The 18,059-nt window shown below is 41.6% G+C and overlaps 1 protein-coding gene across 2 annotated transcripts in view; it reads right to left on the reverse strand.

The window, feature by feature from the left end:
* Positions 1-17,645, reverse strand: part of vps39 (VPS39 subunit of HOPS complex) — a 199,400-nt gene extending 181,755 nt beyond the window's left edge. For both annotated transcript variants that reach the window (XM_028821154.2, XM_028821153.2), the window contains exon 1: positions 17,220-17,645. In XM_028821154.2, coding sequence (XP_028676987.1) covers positions 17,220-17,292 — 73 coding nt within the window. In that variant the 5' untranslated portion in view covers positions 17,293-17,645. The remainder of the gene's footprint in view (positions 1-17,219) is intronic.
* Positions 17,646-18,059: the final 414 nt, after the last annotated feature.

Below are 18,059 nucleotides of genomic sequence, written 5' to 3' on the forward strand. Positions count from 1 at the left end.
AAAAAAAAAAAAAAAAAAAAATTAAGTGTCGCATTTTTGAACAGGGGCACAGTGGGTAGCGCTGCTGCCTCACAGTTGGGAGGCCTGGGGACCTGGGCTCACCTCCCGGATCCTCCCTGCGTGGAGCTTGCATGTTCTCCCCGTGCCTGCATGGGTTTCCTCCGGGTACTCCGGTTTCCTCCCACAGTTCAAAGACATGCAGGTTAGGTGCATTGGCGATTCTAAATTGTCCCGTGTGGGTGTGTGTGTGCGTGTGCCCTGCGGTGGGCTGGCGCCCTTCCTGGCATTTGTTTCCTGCCTTGCGCCCTGTGTTGGCTGGGATTGGCTCCAGCGGACCCCCGTGACCCTGTAGATAGGATATAGCGGGTTGGATAATGGATGGATGGATATTTGAAGTCGGGGTCTGATTTTATGATCGATTTTTCGGGTTTCAAGACCTGACTTATACGTGAGTATTATACGGTAATCTAATCTTCCTCTTCTCGTTTTTGTTACGATACAGGACTAATCAAAACACAAATGTCTTGAGATGTACATACCGCAAAAAATTTGTGAAGCAAACCAAAAAAAAATAAATAAATAATCACCCTAAAAGGTAGTGGTGAACCATTAAACTTACAGACTTAGACTTACATGTGACTGTGCCCAGTAGTAGAACTACATTCTGTCTGGTGCCATCAAGGCAAATTGCAACTCCCTGCTACCAAGAGTTAAGTGAGTGAAAGACAGACTGATGGACAGATTGCACTTTAGCTATTGCCAGGGGGAAATTAAAACTTTACAGAAGCTCAAGGAAATATAAATATCATAGCACTCCACAACCCTTCCAAAACTCACACTGATTTGGATATAATAAGTGTAATATAGCTGTCGATAACAGGCTTCGGGTGACAGTAAGATGATGTCCGATCTGGCCAGATGTGCCACAGGTTTACAGTAAAAGTCATTTACATTTGAACATAGAAGGTCCGGTTTGTTGTGCCCACAAATTGATCATGCTGACATAAGTTTGTTCCTTTCAAAGCTCCCCCAGTTGAAGTCGGCAGTACTGTATTCTATGTCAGAATGATTCATCATTAGATATTTGGTAATGGAGTGTTGCCGAGTTGATAAGCATTAACAAGGATGATGGAGCTTAGCTCTCTGGGCTGTAATGCAGATGAATTCAGTCTGTATTTCAATGTCTGAATCACACATTTTAATTCTAGTTGTAATGTGCTCACTTTTTTTTTTTTTTTTATTGTTAATTCACATCGATGTCCAGCCTATTCGTAACTGTGCTGTTTTGAGTTAAGATTTGAATTAAGTAAAGATTAAGATTAAGCCATCTAGTGGTGATGTTCAGCATTTTTCTACTTAGAAAATAGCTCATCTTTGGTTAGTGATGTCATCAACCTGAACCAGAGAGAGAGAGAACAGAAACATGGAAAATGGAGAGCATATGTCTGTCACTCTTCTTTTGCTTCAAACGTCCAGCTCAGTTCGGCATTTTGAAGGCATTGCCGTTTTACTCTATCCCAACTGGCTTCAGTAAATAAAGCTAACTGGAAACTCTTGTCTGTGTGGTCATTGGAAAGGAGTTTATCTGATTTGCGACTTTGGCAGGGCACTTGAGGAAGAGTGCAGGACAGTAACAAACCTCTCCAGCAATAAAATCATGTCTTAAATATGAAGATTAAGCTAGTTGTCAGCTGGTACTAAAATACCACGGTACCTAAACTCTCTGTGACTCACCACAAGGTGTAACAGTTCATCCAACTTCTTCAAACGTGATTCAACATTCCTCATTATACCGAGGCATGCCAGTTCTGAAGCCTTTCAAATTGTATCCTCACTTCAGATCTTCTCCCTATCCATCCTCAGGTAAGTTGATCCTCTAAGAAGGTGTGATGAAGCTCCTTAGGCTGTACTGACTGCAGTGCTACCAGCTGACTAAGGGAGTATTTAATATACCCTACTTTATGTTCCTCAAAGTCTGGTAACATCCTCAAATGTTAAGCACGTAAAGTAGCCATCAGATCCTCTTCGTTCAACCTGTGATACTTTGACATACTGTATATATGCTGCCTTCAGTGCATTCTGAATATCACCTCGTGCCTCATTCTGATCTATCTGCAAGGAATAACTGCAGAAGTTTTAAGGCCACGATTGTCTACTACCAGCTAAAATGCCCCCCAAATCGGCTCACCTGCAGAATTTTAGATGGCCAGTTACACCTTGGTTGACATTTGGCTGTAGGTGAAAAGAAGCGGTATAAAGACCAAATAAAGACCATGGTAAAAAAGTGGACAGTCTCACATGGGGACCTAGAGAAGGGTGCTTCTGACCAGAACTTGGTGGCAACTGTTTCTGTATTCATAAAAATAATAGTGATTTAATATAATTTTTCACACACAAACTCTTATGACAAACGTGTATTGGTTAAGGCTTTGGACTTCAAACCCTGAGGATGTGGGTTCAAACTCCGCTACTGACACTCTGTGACCATGAGCAAGTCACTTGACATGCCTGTGCTCCAATTGGAAAAACAAAATAAAATGCAAGCAATTGTATCACAAATGTTGTAAGTCACCTTGGATAAAGGCGTCAGCCAAATAAGTAAATGTAAATGTGTTCTGAGATTTATCAGGTAAAGAAGGCAAAACTTTGAAGGTGAAGCAGTTCTACCCACAAACCATGGTGCCATAGAGTGGCGACGCAGTGAATGTTGATTAACAAATGCAAGTAAGAATTTCATTGGATTCTGTACACATGACAATAAGGAGCCTATAACATTTTATATACAGTAGCACCTTTTACATCTGTCTATCTTACTGTTTATTATATTGTATTTTTCATACCTGTTTATAACTAATCATGGCACTGGAAATAGATGACATGTTAATCAGCACATGCAAGTCAAGAATTTCACAGGCCTCTGTAAATGTTACAATAATAACCATATAAACCTGCAAATGTATTCTTATAATTTTTGTCACAATAACTTAACTAGTACAACTCTAGCCATCTAATATACTGTGTAATAAAACACAAAGGTCTGTGTGTGTGTGTGTTTGTGTGTGTGTGTGTGTCCAGTCCCTACAAGCAATTTGATTGGTCAGTTTGTCTTTAGCAGGACTGGTCATTTTGGCTTTGAGGACGCAGTCGGAAGAGGAAGTGCGAGTGTCAGACACAAGGAGGAGTAAAGGTGTAGGAGGCATGCTGAGAGTCACCTTCAAAGATGGCAAGTATAAAAGCAGACAGAAGGTTATCAGGACTCCTTGAAGAAAGTGGCAGAGTGTGAGAAGCAGGCTTTATGGGAACACACTCAAGAAAGGAAGCACCAGTGATGAGAGGTTCAGACACAGGAGATTTAAAAGGAAAGGTGCTGAAAGTACACATAGGGCAATAGACAGCAAATATTTTTAAATTGTCCTATTATCTGTCTTCAACGGGTACCATGACCAGTATATTATAAAACAATAAGTTCTGCGTGTGTCCAATCTGCAAGCAATCTGATTGTGTTACGAACGCCAAACTAACCAATCATAAATGGAAGTGTGAGTGTGTGATGCACAAGGAGGAGTAAAGTGGTAGGAGCCACCCTGAGAGCTGCCATCAAAGATGGGAAGTATAGAAACAGACATGGGGCAAGCAAGGTGCCTGGAAAATAATGCAGAAATAATGACAGAGTCTGAGAACCAGCCTTTATGGGAATGTGCTCAAACAGAGGGAATGCCAGTCAAGAGAGGTTTGGGCACACGAAATACATAGGAAAGGTGCTCAAATTAGATGTAGGGCAATAGAGGTCAAATACTTTTTAAATCTGGTCTGTGTGGCTAGTATTATATTAATTCTCATACACCTGATGATGAGATGCTTTATGGTCATCAAACCTCAGAACATGATGAGTTCAATACATGAATAAACACTGGGGGGTACCCAGTCAGGCACCTGCTAACCCATGACCCCCTTGTCACGATCTTCTCTCCTATACTTGACTTCTCAGACCTCCTCTGTCCTTTTCTCATACTGCTTTACCACACACTCAGTACTTTGGCTCCTGCATATATCTCCTCTCATCCACCTGGGGGTCCTCCTTATGTAGGCTGCTCGTCACATTAACTTCCTGCAACTAATGAATGTCACATGGTTTGACTCCCAGGTTAAAAAACAGAATTTCAAAACATTCCAGGGCTCCATTATTAGCACTGAAAAACTCAGCAACTCCACAACAGCAAATGTTAGCAATGCTATCAGAGTGTGTTGAAAGATCACTGGCTTAAATGAAATATCGCACAGTGTTAAATGGCGTGCTACGAAAATAGTGCACGAGGTACACCTGGAAACAGGTGTTGAGAAAGATGAAGATATTTGTGAGTGTCACATAATGTGCTTGATGAACATTTAACTGTTTTACAACAGTAAAGCACAGTTCTCAGTTTCAAGAGTGAAAAGGAACATCACAGGAGCAATACGATACCCCCAGGGTGCTGGAGAGGTCTCAGAATATGTTGTTAGCACACTTGTTAACCAAAACGCAGAGCAGCACAATAGGAAATTCTGTTTGTTTTATAAAGGACAACACAAAATAATAATTTATAATGATAAAATTGTTGATCATGGAAGTGATGTTCCAAACACATGCAAAATACAGAAGTATTGATGAATATCGTCTCAGGAGTAAAAACAGGATACTAAAATTAGTGAAAGACTTTTACAAAAAAAAACAACGGGGGGGGGGTGCGCATTGTTTTACAATCATTTGCTTTTGAATAAGAGTTTTTCATATAGATTCAAATTTAATTCAAATAGTGATGTTCATTCTGACAGCCCTGATCCACACACTCTTTGAAAATCAGAAAGCATGTCATCGCTAGGCTCATAGCATTTCTAGGTATGAGGGAAACCTTTCCATCTTCATTCAGCCCTTGCATTCTTTTCAACAGCAACTGTCCAAGATGGAAAGAGCAACCACTATCTACCTGCATTTTCCCTGCAGGCTTTTGCGCCCATGGACAAAAATGACACCCATTAAAGAAAACACACAGCATCCTCAGGTACAGGGAGGGGGCACAGATATAATCTGAATACACGTCCATGTGCTATCAAGTGCTACAACAGCACACCACCATCACTTCAAAAGAGATTAGGGAATTATAGCTAAATAAAGCAGAACCCTACCTGTCTGGCTACAAAGATACACAGTGCACACATCAGGCTTTCATATATACAAACAACAACGGCCCAACTTCAATTAGTTTGGCAAATCACAAGAGCGAGATGACAGGTTAGAGTTATTTTGTTCTCACTTCATTTTTTCAGAGTCTACTCAGCCGACAAACAGTTGCTGAAGAGGAAACGGTGCGTCATTAGGTTCCTCTTTTCTTCACATTTCATTCTCGCTGTACACTCATCTGAGACTAGAAGGACTAGAGAGGAAACCTGAACAAATCCTCCTGCACATTCCCACTTCACGCCCCACGCAAACATCAGGAGATCAACCTTTAAGTCCAAGCAGGACAGATGCAATTCAGTTCTCTAGGACATAAAACTCTATGCAGTGGTCTTTATGCAGGATCACTGCAGCACACTGGCTGGACCATAAAATGGAATCTCTTCATTACAAGTCCAAACTGGGACACTGGGGAAAAATGAAAGTGAAGGACTGAAAAGAACTGACAAGAAGCTAGAAACAGTTTCCTTTGCAAAACAAATGACCATAAAAATGAAACAACAGATAGAAGCACAAGCACATGTTGCTATGAAATCCTTCTCCGAGTCACAGGAACACAGAGCTGGAGTCAAATCTTGCCAAGACAGTAGTGCGCAGAACCACAGATCCATGCTTTTCACACACAATTAACAAATCTGTGCCCCACTCCACAAGGCACGGTGACAACAGGGCCCAGTACAGTCAATGTGATCAACAGACTAGCAATGGTAGCACAATACCAAGGTCAGCCAATGAAAACACTTGTGGAAGTAGTCGGCAAATCATTTAACAGAATAAAAAACACTAGGCGGACACAGATGCTCTGTAGGCATATAACCCGAGATTACCAAAGCTGTAACACCTTCTGCCATTTACAGTTTTTTTACCATCCCCTGATAATTAAGTCATTCATTTTCCAGTATGGTGACACAAGGCGCCAAAGCAGGAACAGGTGCAATTCAACATAAATGGACGCATGTAGTGTCTAAATCACCCTTTAAAGCATTTGATGTGTATATGGATTTAAACTAACTTAGCAAAGGTGATTTTGCTTTGCAGAGTCATATTACCAAGAAAAACAACTGAATATGCAGGTCTGCGGGGTATAGAAGAACAGGCAACATGTAAACTTCACACAGATGGGAATGAAACTCTAAATCCAAGAGACTGAAAACTAACTGCCATCTGGAAAACATTTTTATTAGAAACTAGCCATTCCCCGTGACTCTGGCCACTTAGTAGTGAAACAGGACAGTGAGGAGGGCCCTGCCTGGCTCCCCACTCCTGACATCACATTCCCCTCCCTTTGGCCCGCAGCCTCTGTCTCAGAATATGGCGAATATATCGCTCCTGGAAGTGATCTATGATACTAAGTGCGTTGAGAGAAGTCGCAAAATCAACCAGAATGTTCAACCAAATTGTAGAAAAAAAAAAACCCCAATCTAAATCCGTTAAGTAGTTTTCTTGTTCGCTAGCTAAGTGGAGCTAAGGTATGCCCCGAGGCTGACGCATGAGTGAGGAGGGCCCCACACCCGTCCTCTCGGCCCACAGCCGGTCTCTCAGATTCGCACAAATAATTAGTACTGCAAGCGAACTATGATACTTAGTGCGATGAGAGAAGTCGCAGAATCAACCGGAAGGTTCCAGCAAATTCTAGAAAAAAAAACCCGATCTAAATCTGTTAAGTAGTTCTCTCGTTCACTACCTAAGTGGAGGTAAGGTACGCCCGGAAGCTGGCGCGTGAGTGAGGAGGGCCCCGCACCAGTTCCCTCGGCCCGCTGCGTCTCTCTAGGATTCACATAAATAAATTGCTCCTGCAAGTGAACTATGATACTTAGCGTGATGAGAGAAGTCGCAGAATCAACTGGAATGTTCAAGCACATTACAGAAAAAAAAAACCTGATCTAAATCCATTAAGTAGTTCTCTCGGACAGAAATAGACAGTGTAACAGATAAGCCCTTTGTCCACCTCTTGAACCCTCAGGTACCACTCCAAACACGAAGTAAAAGAATAACAACTATTTATTTTGTTATTGTACCGTGCACAAAGCACCCTTTCCACCACACTACTCATATAACAATTCTCTCACAATAAACAATACAAATCCTCCTCGCCCAGACACTTCGCCCTCCTACCTCCCAGCTCAGCTCAGTGTCTGGGCTTTCCCATAGTCCTTTTATATCCCCTGACCCGGAAATGGTTCCTGGCAAAACCCACAAGTCCGTTTCCTTCCGGGTCAGGGTAAACAGTCCTCTTCTTCACCCCGGGAGTACGTCGTTTCTTCCGGCCACGTGACTGTGACGCACTCCCGGGTTATAGGGCACACAAGAGCCCACTAGCCCCCCTACAGCGACTCCCGATGGTCCCCAAGGTATCCAGCAGGGCTGTGTATAGAAACTACAAAGTCCATGAGGCCCTGCTGGAACTCGGGGCACCATCATGCGGTCCGGAGGGCTCCTCCTAGCGGCCTGGGGGTGGCGACCGGAGTCTGTAGCCGGTTGTCCATCACAAAAGACATGGATTATTTATACACATATACACACACACACACACACACATATACACATTACATATTATATATATATATATATATATATATATATATATATATATATACACACACACACACACATTATATATATATATATATATATATATATATATATACACACACACACACACATACAGTGGAACCTCGGTTTGCGAGAATAATTCATTCCAGAAACGTGCTCGTTGTCCGGAGCACTCGTATATTAAAGTGAATTTCCCCATAAGAAATAATGGAAACTCAGATGATTTGTTCCACAACCCAAAACTATTCATATAAAAATGATTAATACAAAATATAAAGTAAAAATACATAAAACAAATTAACCTGCACTTTACCTTTAAAAAGAATCACAGCTGGTGTGAGTGAGTTTCTAAACTCTTGTGGGATTGCACCCAACGGGACGACACGCGGAAGAGCGTCCCAAAGCAATCGCAGTCTCCCAGCGCTGTAGCAGTTCGCCGTAAAAGCGAATCCGAAAAGATCGCAGACATGCTATAAGCGCCTGCTGTCGATGGGTGATACAAGGAACAAGGAACATTATAAATGTGCAGGGCCCTGCCTGACTGCTGTGTCTGTGTATAAATAACCGCGCTGTTGCTGTTTCAAGCTGAATAAAGCTGGTGTTGCTAAAGTACTGAGGCTCAGCTTCGTGTTTTAAGGTGCAAGACGGGGACTCGCACGTCACAGCACACATGCACGTGTGAGCACACACACACATACACACAGTCACAGTGCTCTTATTATTCTGCCCACATAAATCACATTAAGAAACTTTCTTACTTTCACCTCCATAACATATCCCGTGTTCGCTCCTTCCTCTCCTTCTCTAATGCTGAGAAACTTGTCCATGCTTTTATCACATCCTGCATCGATTATTGTAATTCCCTACTGGCAGGTGCCCCTTCTAATCTTATATCACAGCTCCAGCTTATTCAAAACTCAGCTGCAAGAGTCCTTACTCGAACCAGCAGCAGCGAGCACATCACACCCATCCTGCTCCGTCTTCACTGGCTCCCTGTGTCTTACAGAATCGAATATAAAATCCTACTAATGACCTACAAAGCCTTAAATAACCTCGCGCCAAACTACATCAGTGACCTTCTCCATCACTATGTGCCTGTCCGCCCACTAAGGTCCTGTGATTCTGGTAATCTTGTTGTGCCCCACACTAATCTACACTCCATGGGTGACAGGGCCTTCAGCTCCATAGCTCCCAGACTCTGGAATGACCTACTGAAATTAATCAGGTCAGTTGACTCCATAAATTCTTTTAAAAAACAACTCAAAACTCATCTGTTCAGGAAGGCTTTTAGCTCTACTTGACTTTATTACCCTTCTCTCAGTTTACTTCTCTGTCAAGATGCTAATGTAACCTGTATGTGTGTGTCCTAGACCATCAATTATGCTGTCTGTTTTTTTTTCCAGAATTCACTGTCTTAATCTTCTTTATTTATTTATCTGGTTTGTACAATGCTATATACTGTATATGCTGCCGTTCTTTATTATATTCTGTAAGTGCCTTGAGCATGGGAAAGGCACTATATAAATAAAATGTATTATTATTATTATTATTAATAATGCTAATGCTGTAGTAAACAGTATACGCTCGTACGGCTGTTGACTATATGATTGAGGCACACCGACTCAGACGGAGAATAGGAGACGATTGCCCACAATCCCGCAGCGAGAGAGAGAGAACCACCATCAGCTCAGTTGTGATCACATGATGCTCTGCAGACAAAGTGTATACTGTACATACTACTCATACTGCAAGACCTCGCTCGTTTATCAGGTCAAAATTTATTAAAAATTTTTACTCGTCTTGCAAAACACTCGTAAACCAAGTTACTCACAAACCGAGGTTCCACTGTGTGTGTATATATATATATATATATATATATATTATATACACACATACACACACACACACACATTAGTGCTGGGTGGTATGACCAAAATTCTATATCACGGTATTTTTCAAAATTATACCAGTTTCACGGTATTGGACGGTATTTTTTTCCCCATGCATGTGTGGATGTGAACCACATTTTCCACTGCAATTAATGGCTAACAATAACCTACAGTCATGGCCGAAATTATCAGCACCCCTGGAATTTTCCCAGAAAATGCACCATTTCTCCCAGAAAATTGTTGCAATTACAAATGTTTTGGTATACACGTGTTTATTTCCTTTATGTGCATTGGAACAACACAAAAAAACAGAGAAAAAAAGCCAAATCTGACATAATTTCACACACAACTCAAAAACCGGGCTGGACAAAATTATTGGCACCCTCAACTTAATATTTGGTTGCACGCCCTTTGGAAAAAATAACTGAAATCAAGCGCTTCCTATAACCATCAACAAGCTTGTTACACCTCTCAACTGGAATTTCCGACCACTCTTCTTTTGCAAACTGCTCAAGGTCTCTAAGATTTGAAGGGTGCCTTCTCCGAACAGCAATTTTGAGATCTCTCCATAAGTGTTCAGTCGGATTTAGATCCGGACTCATTGCTGGCCACTTCAGAACTTTCCAGTGCTTTGTCTTCAACCATTTCTGGGTGCTTTTAGAGGTATGTTTGGGGTCATTGTCCTGACCCAGCTTTCTGACACTGACCCAGCTTTCTGACACTGGGCCCTACATTGCGCCCCAATATCTTTTGGTAGTCTTCAGATTTTATGATGCCTTGCACAAGGTCAAGGCATCCAGTGCCAGAGGCAGCAAAACATCCCCAAAACATCTTAGAACCTCCACCATGTTTGACTGTAGGTACTGTGTTCTTTTCTTCGTAGGCCTCATTCTGTTTTCTGTAAACAGTAGAATGATGAGCTTTACCAAAAAGCTCTACCTTGGTCTCATCTGTCCACAAGACGTTCGCCCAGAAGGATTTTGACTTCCTCAAGTACATTTTGGCAAACTCCAGTGTGGCTTTTTTATGTTTCTGTGTCAGCAGTGGGGTCCTCCTGGCTCTCCTGCCATATCGTTTCATTTTGTTCAGATGTCGACAGATAGGGTGCAACAGTGTCGGCTCGAACTAAGTCTGCAGAACAGCTTGAATATGTTTTGAAGTTGATTGGGGTTGTTTATCCACCATTCGGACTATCCTTCGTTGCAGTCTTTTATCAATTTTTCTTTTCCGTCCACGTCCAGGGAGATTAGCTACACTGCCATGTGTTGTGAACGTCTTGATTATGTTGCGCACAGTGGACAAAGGAACATGAAGATCTCTGGAGATGGACTTGTAGCCTTGAGATTGTTGATATTTTTCCACAATTTTTGTTCTCAAGTCCTCAGACAATTCTCTGCTCTTCTTTCTGTTCTCCATGCTTAGTGTGGCACACTCAGACACACAACAGAAAGGTTGAGTCAACTTTTCTCCATTTTAACTGGCTTCAGGTGTGATTGCTATATTGCCAGCATCTGTTCCTTGCCACAGGTGAGTTCAAACGAGCATCATATGCTTGAAATAAAATGATTTAACCACAATTTTGAAAGGGTGACAATAATTTTGTCCGACCCATTTTTGGAGTTCTGTGTGACATGATGTCAGATTTAGCTTTTTTTCTCTGTTTTTTGTGTTGTTCCAATGCACATAAAGGAAATAAACGTGTGTATACCAAAACATTTGTAATTAGAATAATTTTCTGGGAGAAATGGTGCATTTTCTGGGAAAATTAATAATAATTAATAACTAATAATTTTGGCTATGACTGTATTCCACTGTCATGAGAATTGTACATTGTACAAAAAAACATTTTAATGTGCACACAAGTATTAATATAGGTTTGCATGGCCCCATAAAGTGATAGTTTTCAAGGGGGTGGCACTAATGAAGAGAAGGAATAATATTGCATGACAGATGCAGTCAAAATATAGAACCTTTTTATTGAACAAACAACTTAAACTAAAATTTTGACAACATATTTTCAACCACCCAAAGAGGCATTTAGACTTAGTAAAATATCCAGAGGTGCTTGTCAAAAGTTGTATTGCACTAAACATGTCTTAGAAAAGGAATAGTAAATATTTTTTGTAAACCAACTACACTTTGTTAACAATCTCTGTCCACTGACACGTTAAAGTGACTTTTTAAATAACTTTACCATCATTAAACTGCATGATATTTAAACTAATAAATAATAACAATACAATAAATAATAGTGCAACTTCCAGTAATAATACTACTGTATTACTTCCAAGACTTCAAAGCCCAGGTGCATTACACAGTATTCACCAAATTAAAATAAAATAAAACAAGTGCAACTTGGTGATGACATCTTACCAACTGAACCATCATTAAGGCAAACTGCATTAATATGAACCTTGCTTCAAGCTATACAGTATACATAAATAATAAAACTGCAACTTGCATTTATAATGCTATTTGTGGTATAGCCCTACAGAAGCGTATTAAAGCCACAGTGAAGAAAAAAAAAACTATGTCAAGATTAAAGTCAACATTTCCACTTTATTCTCATAGTTTATTTTGTCACTAAAGTAGAATGCCGCAAACTAAACTTCATCCTAAAATCAATGTTTAATTTACTAGATTTTCTCAAATCCCATCATAAGTTAATGTAGCACATTAAATGCTTTGTGTTGTGTTCCCCGACCCAGTTGTTAATTGCTAAGCGCTTCTTAAACTGACTTTCTCTGCACTAAGAGGAGGCACTGGCAGTGATCGCCGCACAGAATATATTCACTTCATGATATTCCTGCTCTCTGAAAATGTAGAATGCCAAGATAAATTTTCATGATGAAATACATTAAAGCAGGTATTAAACATGCACGATAGTGATGTGGTAGTGCTGCTCCCTCGCAGTAAGGAGTCCCCAGGTGTACGTTCAGTGTAGAGAACTTTATGACAGGTGTGACGAGGCTCCAAAAAACTGGATGTATGAATGGGTATCGCACAGGTTTAACTTAAATATTGTGAAAATATTGGGTTTGTGATCCGGTGGTTGGAGACACGAACACAGAATTCAATGCATGTTCTTCTGAGCAGGCTTTCTTTATTGCATGCATGCTGTCTCTGTCTGACGTACCAAACCTGCAGTTCCTATCTTTCCTTTTTCTTTCTCCACATAACCAATCACCACACGATAAACGTCTTTGCGAAATTAAACGTAGTTATAAACTTAGACCATGGAGTGTTCAGAACTTAAAAAAAAATCTTCGTTATACATGTTTAATTATGCCATCCATTCAGGGTTGCGCCCATCCCAGCAAGCACTGTGTGCAAAGCAGGAGCAAATCCTGAACGGGGCCGCCAGCACATCGCAATGTGAATACGAGCAATACATACACTAGCAGGGTTAATACAGCATAACAAAACCTGACATCCTACATGACTTTGAAAGGAAACTGAAGCAGAAACCCACCAGAAAAACATGCAAATTCAAAGCGGGGAACAACCAGGACCCCATTGCTGCGAGGCAGCAGTGCAATCTCCACGCCACCATGCCCCCACATGATTAATACCTGGTTTAATGCATTTCATCATGAAAATTATATCAAATATTTATCTTAGCATTCTAAATGTTCAGGGAGCAGGAATATCATGAAATGAATGTATTCTGTGTGCTGCCTGCACCTCCTCTTACAGCAAGAGGAAGTCAGTTTAAGAAGCATGTAGCGATTAAGGCGGCTCTGGGAACACTTAACACAAAGCATTTAATGTGCTACTTAACTTTTGATGGGGTTTGAGAAAATCTAGTAAATTAAATATTATTTTAAGATGAAGTTTAGTTTTTGTGTGGCGCCTGCGCACTATGTCTCCTGCGTCCATGGGCATGTACCTGCGTCCATATCCGGTTTACCATTCTCAGTCAGTAATATGGACAATAATGAAGAGCTACAGGAGATATGGATTTCAGTGCTCAAAACACCCAAATCAACAAATCAGCCCACTGACATCAGCAGAAGCACAGATGAGGCTGCACAGCGTCCACCTTCTGACTGCACATCTAAACACATAATTGAAGAAGTGAAACACGACTGTCTAACTGGAAATGAAAACACACAACAAGAGCCGCAGGGTTTTAACACTTAGTGTATCTATAGACCACAATGATCATCAAATAGTTAAAATGAAAGAAAGATATCGCAGCAAACAGAAGCACTTCTCAAACATGTGGAGCTGTGGTGGTCCACGTGTCTGTCTGTTTGTCTGTTTCCACTGACACCACTCATTACGATGTGCAATTTAATTATTACACTTCAGTCACCTCGCACTACTGAGCTCCTGAATGGATGACAGCCATGTTACTTTTCTATTTTCTATCAGCATCAAGTCTTCTGTTCAGTATTCTTTTGCTCTGTCTCTCTCTTGAAACCCTGGCAGCGCTTTAAAATGCGTAAAACACAGTGTGGAGAAATCAGGGATGGATGATTTAGGAAGAGTGTTTTCAGCACAGGATTTTGCTGCTATTCACTACACACAGATTATTCCCAGACGCGTATTCTCATTTGATTCTCATCACATCTAGAGCCACAAGATCAGAAAATGTATCATTTCGTAACTCTAAAAAAAATATAAACCCAGGCAGATAGGACCAGAGATTGTGCACCAAATTTAGGGGGATAACACTAGCCAGCCTTCCTGGGGAAGACTATGTCAGGTTGCCAGAAAAGAAGGTCTGTCGGTTCGTCAAACCGCAGATTCAGGAGATACGATGTGAACTTTGTCTCGGTCACAGAACACTACAGTAGACACCTGTTGGCTTCAACAATAGGTGAGCTCAAGTGCGCACTTGGAGTGTTCAACTTCTCCAAATCTGAGGTCACAGTTTTCAGCCAGAAAAGTGTGGAGTGCCCTCTCCACGCTGGGGATAAGGTGCTGCCTTAACACTAGAATTACCAGAGCCTACGAAAAAACTCGTATATCCGGCCCACCTTAAATCGCTTCTTAAATCCGTTCACACCTCTCCGCCAGCATCCTTTGTCCTCTAAATGTGCTGATAAAAGACAAGCTGCCAGCAGCCGGCTATTCCATCCCCCCACCGACTTAGAACGTGAGGGAAGTTTTCCCAGCTCACGCCTTGATTGATTATGTGGGAGTGAAGTGGAGTTTTACAGTGGAAATAAGAGATCATTATTCTAAAGTAATCTGTGTAAACACATTGTTAAAACAGAAACTTTTTCATATTTTAGTAATAAATGTTACAAAATGTAGTAGGCATAAACTATAGAATATATAAAGCCCGAGTTCCAAAGATCAAATAAACACTTTCACAAAAGCTTCAAGAATGATTCAACAGCTTCTGTGGCGTAGCACGCTAAGATTTGCCTCTTAGCGCAGAGCAGCTTTTCCTTGCCTCACAGACCTGAGTTCGATTCCCCGCTGGGGATGAAGTGTTGCTTTTTTTTTTTTCTTTTCTTTTAAACCTCAAACGGACATAAAACGTATACATTGGTATGCAATGTCAGTTACTGAGATTGTTATATTTTCATGTGGGATGCTCCTTTTCAAATATTTTTTTAACAATTGAGACTGCAATTAACAGGAACAACTGTCCTTATAACTTATTTTTAAGATCCATAACACACAGACAGACAGAGCACTGCGTAATAGAGAGACAGACAGGCAGAGAAGTCACTAGATATATAAACAAACAGGGAAGCCACGTGTACTGAAAGAAAAAAAGAACAACATGTGCGTTGTCCCTGCTGCACTGAATAAGAGAGAGAGAGTCAGATGGGGGGAGGGGTGATGTTAGAGCGCCTGCGCTTATTCAGTGCAGCAGGGACAACGCACATGTTGTTCTTTTTTTCTTTCAGTACACGTGGCTTCCCACTAACGATGTGCCTGAAAGTAAAAACTTTATGAACTGCATTAGATCCTACAATAGTTCATTTGCTTTTCCATCTACCGGAGTACATATCAGGCCACCAAAAGGCAATGGCCCATACTGCTTTCGCATATGTGGTTAACACAACGCACTATATTATGTCCAAAAAATATTAATGTTAATCACATTAATAACCAGGTCATTTCATTACTTCCTGGAGAGACACGGCTCTTTCTAAACTCTGACAAAGTTGACTCTGATGACGACAATGAACATCTGAATTTCCCCATAGAATATTTGAACACTATTAACCCAGACGGATGACCACAACACAACCTTACCCTTAAAAACGGAACAATAATCATGCTATTAAGAAACCTTAACACTAAACAGGGTTTATGCAATGGCACACGGTTAGTCGTCAAAACACCATGACACACAATGTTATTCAAGCAACAGTTCTTTCAGATTCACATGCTAACAATACTGTTCTCATTCCTAGAATTGACCTTACGAGTTCTGACCTAGAATTACCTTTTACATTCAAACGCAGACAGTTCCCCATTAAACCTGCATTTGCCATGACCATCAACAAATCACAAGGACAAACCATGGACAAGGTTGGCATCTACCTCTCTGAGCCCGTTTTTGGACATGGACAACTTTATGTTGCCTTCTCACGTGTTCGACGTTCATCTGACGTTAAAGTTAAATTTATAAATGATCCATGCCAAGGAAGACTCATTCAAAAACAAGACACCATCTTTACTACTAATGTTGTATACAAAGAAATATTCCAATAAAACATTACTCTATGCCAAACACTCTATTTTTTAATTATACAGGCATCATCCAAACCTGCACACTATTCTATATCTAATTCATACATCTCACTCTTTGTCATGCCCCAATGCCAGGGGTTGGCGAGTGAAGCGAGCAGGGGGCGGAGCCCCCTAGTACTTTAAGAATGTGTAGCACAGCACATGACAATCAAAGAAGAGGCTGAGACCCTGATCCCTGCAAATCCTAGAAATGCCCCTGCCAGGAGCAGACAAAGATTAGATATCCCCCACAGATGAGCTGAAGGAGGTGGCTGGGTAATAAAAAGACGTTTGGGGATCTTTGTTTGGACTTCTGTCCCCACAACCCAGACAAGGATAACTGCCGCAAAATGGATGGATGCATGGTGAAAAATGATTTCTTCAGTCTGTTATCAGGTATCATACTTTCAGCTGCCCTGAAGGACATCGACTGGCATGACGTGAAGGGGATGGTGCCCTCAATGTTAAGGTTATATAGCACCTATATATAAATAACAATGCAATTCAACACAAGTGAATGCAAGGGTGACTGGAGGTTATTTCTGATAAATGAAGTAAACTGGACTAGTGGGTTTTGGTGCTCTACACAAAAATATTTAGCCACCTTCACCCAAAACTAAGCACAAAGATGAAGAGATGGACACATCCTCATCATGACGGCCACGTTAGGTTCCTAAGAAATCCCTGCTCACCCATAGTCTTTCCCTGCCTGTAATGGACCCGGTGGTGTTTAACTTGACGTTCTGCCCCTGCGCCTAGTAACATCTCCTCCTGTCAGCACGCCCTCTTTCATCCCTAACAGCCCACCTCAGGCGCCCACGCCGCATCCTGACGCCACAGTCAAGTCCACCTGCACTTACCCCAGGCCGCCAGACAGTCAATCTGCAGAGGGAGCTTCTCCAGGATGGGCACCGGCTCGAAGGCGTCGTGCATTTCTCACTCTGTTGGGTGGCCTTGCCGCCCGATAGGTCCGTAGATCGATCGCTGCAGTCCGAAATGTCAATAAAGCGCAGGAGCTCCGAGCTGAGGAAACCGGTGCGTCGACTCTTCGGCTCCGTGCCGCGCTGTCTGTGAGGCGGGCGGCCGCCGCTCACATCACGGGGGTCAAGAGCGTTAAAGTGTTAAAAAATAAAATATGATAAAAAAAAACAAATAAACAAGCAAGTGCCGAGGGAGGGGGAAAAAACCTGACGCGAGCGGGTCGACGGCAAAAAAGTGTACTCGTCGGGATTCCTTCTGGTCAGCTGGCTACCGTTGTTATCACGTGATTCGTCTCACATGTGTGCGCACGCAGACGTAGGCACAAAGCAGAGCCGTGAGCAGGCTGATCCGACTTTCTCGGCTGATAAGCTGCTTGCGTGGTGCGCGTGTCACTTTAACGAAGATCGTGCACTGACACCGTAGTTTCGGAGCTGTCGGAAGGGGCAGCCAGATACTTTACGGGCGGCAGGAAAGCTGGCTGACATGACGAGGGAAATAGTCGGCATTTCAAAACAAAAACGACTTTAAAAGAAGGATAGACAAGGCTGTTTATAAGAAATGTAAGGATTCACTTCATTAAACAGAAGAACCTAATCAACAAGAATAGCTGAGTCAGTTATTTGAAATATTAAAATAGATGCTTCAAGCTAAATGTTTAAAGACTGAAATATTCTCAATGGTAATAAGATACGTGTCACTTTCACCTTATGATACAGTCA

This window comes from Erpetoichthys calabaricus, chromosome 16 (assembly GCF_900747795.2).
Source record: "Erpetoichthys calabaricus chromosome 16, fErpCal1.3, whole genome shotgun sequence".
In the NCBI taxonomy this organism is placed as follows: Eukaryota; Metazoa; Chordata; class Cladistia; order Polypteriformes; family Polypteridae; genus Erpetoichthys; species Erpetoichthys calabaricus.